The sequence below is a fragment of the Cavia porcellus genome, unplaced genomic scaffold (genome assembly GCF_034190915.1).
Source record: "Cavia porcellus strain 051 isolate PalLab524CR breed Dunkin Hartley unplaced genomic scaffold, mCavPor4.1 scaffold_8, whole genome shotgun sequence".
Lineage (NCBI taxonomy): Eukaryota > Metazoa > Chordata > Mammalia > Rodentia > Caviidae > Cavia > Cavia porcellus.
Genome location: NW_026947491.1, coordinates 10,250,646 through 10,256,645, shown reverse-complemented (window position 1 = coordinate 10,256,645; position 6,000 = coordinate 10,250,646). Strand labels below are relative to the sequence as shown.

The 6,000-nt window shown below is 33.2% G+C and overlaps 1 protein-coding gene across 1 annotated transcript in view; it reads right to left on the bottom strand.

Moving 5' to 3' along the window:
* Positions 1–3,328: 3,328 nt before the first annotated feature.
* The window catches only part of LOC134477229 (putative ankyrin repeat domain-containing protein 30B-like), a 45,200-nt gene continuing 42,528 nt past the window's right edge, over positions 3,329–6,000 (bottom strand). Inside the window, exons 15-17 of the mRNA XM_063254335.1 lie at positions 5,296–5,331; positions 4,447–4,482; positions 3,329–3,562 (exon numbers count right to left, since the gene is read on the bottom strand). Of these exons, the coding sequence (XP_063110405.1) occupies positions 3,510–3,562; positions 4,447–4,482; positions 5,296–5,331 (125 nt within the window). The 3' untranslated portion in view covers positions 3,329–3,509. The remainder of the gene's footprint in view (positions 3,563–4,446; positions 4,483–5,295; positions 5,332–6,000) is intronic.

Here is a 6,000-nt window from a genome sequence, read left to right as displayed (position 1 = left end):
TCTCCATAACAAGTGTTCTAGTCTAAGGGAGGGCACTGGCCATAGAGGGAGGCAACTTGTGTGTGAGAGGTACATGATCAACTGCAAATCTCTGGATCTTCCTTTCAATTTTGCTGTGAACTTAAGCCTGAAATTTAAAAAAACAGTTTATAGTGCAAAGGGTACAACTCCATGGTACAGCACTTGCCGGATACGAATGGAATCTCAGGTTTTTTGGCAACCACTGCAAAAAAGAAAAGAATGGAACCGAAAAGAAAACAGAAGAGAAGAAACAAAGAAGAAAAGCTATTAATTAAAGACAGGTACTGAAACTATTACCATGTTATAGAAACTCAATGTACAATAGGAGGTAATTCCAAGATCAAAGTAGCACACTATTACTATCATCTCCTAAACCAAAGAGTGGAATATTATACAAAGCCATATAAATTAAATACTTAAGTGGGAAAATAATTCATAAGAGGGGCAACATTTTAAGTCAAACACATTTGTTTAAAATGTTAAAAGTTTAATCTTAATTCACACAAAGTAGCCATAGTGATTTAAAACATTTTCATGTACAGGAATTCAAGGAAAATTAAATGAATGAAGTATTTTAGGTTATAAATTTCCTATAATTCATTTCCTAAATTCTTCTAAATATGGAGTATTAACAAAAAATTAAACACAAATATAAATTGAACTGTAAATACACTTCACATTACAATAGAACCATGAGAAGGGGAACACAAACAGTGAATCCTAACACTGACTGCAGACTTCGCTTGGTAATGATGGGCCAGTGTAAGTCATTGTCTACACTAAGTGTACTACTTTAGAGGAGGGCACTGCCTGTGGAGGGAGGCAACTCATGTGTGAGAGGCACACAGTCTACTGGAAATCTCTGGATTTTCCTTTCAATTTTGCCGTGAACTTAATCCTGATGTTTATAAATGTTCATAGTGCAAAGGGTACAGTTCAGTGGAGGGGCACTTGCCTTGCATGAGTGGAGTGCCAGGTCTACCAATCCCTGGAAAAGAGAACACATAAAAAATAAAAGAGAAGAAACACAGCTGTTAATTAAAGATAGTTACTGAACCCACTACTGCAGAAGATACAGAAACTCAGTATACCCCTGGAGATAATTACAAGATCAAAGTAGCACAGACTAGATATCATCTCCTAAACTGAAGAATAGGAAAATATGGAGAACAACGTAAGTTAAAATCTTGGGAGGGAAAATAATGTATAAGTGACTTAACATTTTATTTTTAGTCACAAAAAACTCTTCTCAGTGATACAATCATACAGTAATATGGTTTTTACTAAGTCTAATGCATTTATTAACATATTAAACCTTCACTATATGTTATTACACAGACACTAAACATAGTGATTTAAAACTCTTTTCATGTATAGGATTTCAGAAGTAAAAATTAATAAATGGAGTGTTTTGGAATAAAATTTTCCTACAGTTAATTTCTTAAATACTTCTGAATCCTGCGGTATTAAGAAAAAAACAAGAACAAATATAAATGCAGCAGTAAATATACTACACATTTGAGTAGACCCATCAGATGGAGAACGCCAACCGTTTGCCCTATTGTTAACTGCCAACGTTAGATGATAACGTAATGAAGGACCACTGTAAGTCATCATCTGTAACAAGGGTACTCCTCTAGGGGCGGGCACTGGCCATGGAGGGAAGCAAAACACTTTGTGTGAGAGGGACATGATCAATCAAAGCCCTCTGGATCCTCCTTTCAACTTTGCTGTGAACCTAAGCCAGACATAAAAAACAAAGTTCTTAGTGAAAAGGGTGCAGCTCTGTGGTAGAGCACTTGCCTGACTTGAGTGGAGTCTCGGGTTCAGTGGCAACCACTGCAAAAAGGAAGACAATGAAACAGAAAAAAAAGAGAATAAACAAAGAAACAAAGAAAAAGGTATTATTTAAAGAAAGTTAATGAATCTACTAATACCATGATACAGAAATTTAGTATACAATTGGAGATAATTGAAAAACACAGTAACAGTGTATAGATATCACCTCCTAAACCAGAGTAGGACATTATACAGAACAATACAAATTACATACTTTAGTGGGAAGATAATAATTGTTAAGTGACTTCAAATTTTATTTTTAGTCACAAAAATCACTTTTCAGTAATACAACCATGTAGTAATATTCTTTTACTAAGTCTAACACATTTACTTAAAAAATTAAAAGTTTACTCTAATGTTAGTACACACAAAGTAACCATACTAATTTAAAACTATTTTTCATGTATAGGATTTCAGAAGTAGAAATTAAAGAAGTGTAACATTTGGATTATAAATTTCCTATAATCATCTCCTAAATTCTTCTGAATATGGAGTATTAACAAACAATTAAGAACAAACATAAATGCAACAGTAAATACCCTACACATTTGTTAGACCCATCAGATGGAGAACACTAACAGTGAACCCTAACATTAACCGCAGATTCAGATTTTAAGGATAAGGGTAGACTCATGGTAAGTCATCATCTATCACAAGTGTACTACTCTAGGGGAGAGCACTGGCCATGGAAGGAGGCAACTTATGTGTGAGAGGCACATGATCAACTGCAAATCTCTGGAGCTTCCTTTCAATTTTGCAGTGAACTTAAACCTGATATAAAAAAGCAAACTTCGTAGTGTAAAGGATACACCTCAGTGATAGCGCACTTGCCTGGCCTGAATGGAGCCACAGGAAAAGGTTGAGGCTCTGCAAAAGGGAAGACAAAAGAAAACAACACAGGAAAAATCTGTTAATTAAATGTAGTTACCGAAACTACTACTACCATGTTACAGAAACTCAGTATATACCTGGAGATAATTACAAGATCAAAGTAGCACAGAATAGGTATCATCTCCTAAACCAAAGAATAGGAAAATATATAGAACAATATAAGTCACATACTTAGGCAAGAAAATAATTGATAGGTGACTTAACATTTTATTTTTATTCACAACAATCACTTCTTAGTGATACAATCATGTAGTAAAATGGTTTTACTAGGTCTAATGCATTTATTAAAATATTAAAACTTCACTATAATGTTAGTGCACAGATACTAGACCGACTGATTTAAAACACCTTTTCATGTACAGGATTACAGAAGTTAAAATTCAATAAAAGGCATATTTTGAATTATAATTTCCTACACTTCATGTCTTAAATACTTATGAATTGTGGAATTTAACACAAAATTAAGAACAAATATAAATGCAACAGCAAATACACTACACATTTGAATAGATCCATCAGATGGAGAACACTAACAGTGAACCTTAGTGTTAATTGCAGACTTTGGATGGCAACGATGGACCAGGGTAAGTCATCATCAATAAGGAGTGTACTACTCGAAGGGAGCACACTGCCTGTGAAGGGAGGGAACCCATCTTTGAGAGGCACATGATCACCCGAAATGTCTGGATCTTCCTCTCAACTTTTCTTTGAACTTAATCCTAATTTAAAAAACAAAGTTCTTAGTGCAAAGGACACAGCTAACTTGTAGAGAACTTGCCTGGCAAGGATGGAGTCCCAGGTAAGGTTATATCTGCAAAAATGAAAAGTAAAAACATTAAGAAAGAAAGAAAGAAAATAAGAAAGAAAGAAAGAAAGACAGAAAGAAAGAAAGATAGAAAGAAAGAAAGACAGAGAGAGAAAAAGAGAGAAAGAAAGACAAAAAACTATTAATTGCAGGTAGTTACTGAATCCACTACTACCATGTTACAGAAACTCAGTATACAATTAGAGATGATTCCAAAATCAAACTAGCACAGTATAGGTAACGTCTCATAAATGAGTAGGAAAATATGGAGAACAATATAAGTTATAAACTTGGGTGAAAAAATAACTGAGAAGTGACTTAACACTTTTTTAGTAACAAAAATCACTTCTGATACAACTGTGTAATAATACGCTTTCACAAAGATTAATGCATTTATTAATATATTAACACGTTGCTAAAATATTAGTACATAGAAAGTAGCCATACGAATTTGTAACTCTTTTTCATGTTTAGGATTTCAGAAGTAAAACTTAAATAAATGGAGTATTTCAGATAAAAATTTTCTATACTGCATTTCTTAAATACTTCTGAATTTTGCAGTATTAAAAAATTAAGAACAAACATAAGTTCAACACTAAATGCACTACACAGCTGAGTAGACCCATCAGATGGAGAACACTAACAGTGAAACTAATATTACCTGCAGATTTGGATTATAATAATGGACCGGTTTAAGTCACTGTCTATAACAAGTGTTCTAGTCTAAGAGATGGCACTGGCCATAGAGGGAGGCAACTTATGTGTGAGAGGTACATGATCAACTGCAAATCTCTGGATCTTCCTTTCAATTTTGCTGTGAACTTAAGCCTAAAATTAAAAAAAAAACAGTTTATAGTGCAAAGGGTACAACTCCATGGTACAGCACTTGCCTGGTACGAATGGAATCTCGGGTTTTTTGGCAACCACTGCAAAAAAGAAAAGAATGGAACCGAAAAGAAAACAGAAGAGAAGAAACAAAGAAGAAAAGCTATTAATTAAAGATAGGTATTGAAAGTATTACCATGTTATAGAAACTCAATGTACAATAGGAGATAATTCCAAGATCAAAGTAGCACACTATTAGTATCATCTCCTAAACCAAAGTGTGGAATATTATACAAAGCCATATAAATTAAATACTTAAGTGGGAAAATAATTCATAAGAGTGACAACATTTTAATTTTAGTCACAAAAATCACTTTTCAGTAATACACTCTTGTAGTAATATTCTTTTACTAAGTCAAACATATTTATTCAAAATATTAGAAGTTTAATCGTAATTCACACAAAGTAGCCATAGTGATTTAAAACTTTTTCATGTATACGAATTCAAGCAAAATTAAATGAATGAAGTATTTTAGGTTATAAATTTCCTATAATTCATTTCCTAAATTCTTCTAAATATGGAATATTAACAAAAAATTAAACACAAATATAAATTGAACTGCAAATATACACTTCACCTTACAGTACACCCATGAGATGGGGAACACTAACAGTGAATCCTAACACTGACTGCTGACTTTGCTTGGTAATGATGGGCCAGTGTAAGTCATTGTCTACACCAAGTGTACTACTTTAGCGGAGGGCACTGGCCGTGGAGGGAGGCAACCCATGTGCAAGTGGCACGTGATCTAACAAAAATCTCTGGATCTTGCTTTCAATTTTGCTGCAAAATTAAACCTGATTTAAAAAAAAATCTTAGTGCAAAGGGTACAGCTCACTGATAGAGCACTTACCTGGCATGGATGGAGCCTCAATTTTAATTGCAACCACTGCAAAAAAGAAGACAAAAGAAAAGAAAAGCATACAGGAGAAAAGAAAGAAACATAGGTTAAAAGCTATTAAATGAAAATAGTTACTAAATCTACTAGTATCATGTTACAGAAGCTCAGTATACAAATTCACATAATTCCAAGATCAAAGCACCACAGTATAGGTACAATCTCCTAAAGCAAAGAACGGGAAAGTATCCAGAAAAATATAAATTATACAACTAAGTGAAAATAATTGAGAAAAGTGACTTAACATATTAGTTCTAGTCAAAAATTCACTTTTTAGTGATATAACCATATTATAATTTTCTTTCACTAAGTCTAACACATTTACTTAAAAAATTAAAACTTTAATGTTAGTGTGTATAAATCAGCCATACTGATTTAGAACTCTTTTTCATGTATGGGATTTCTGAAGTAAAAATTAAATAAATGGAGTATTTAGATCATTAATTTCCTATACTGAATTTCTTAAATACTTCTGAATTCTGCAGTGTTAAGAAAAAAATGAAGAGTAAACATAGATGCAACAATAAATATGTTACACATTTCAAAACAGCCATCTGATAGAGAACACTAAAAGTGATACTTTGAATGGTAACGATGGACCCCTGTAAATCATAGTCTATAACAAGCATTCTAATGTAGTGGAGGCCTCTGGCCCCTGAG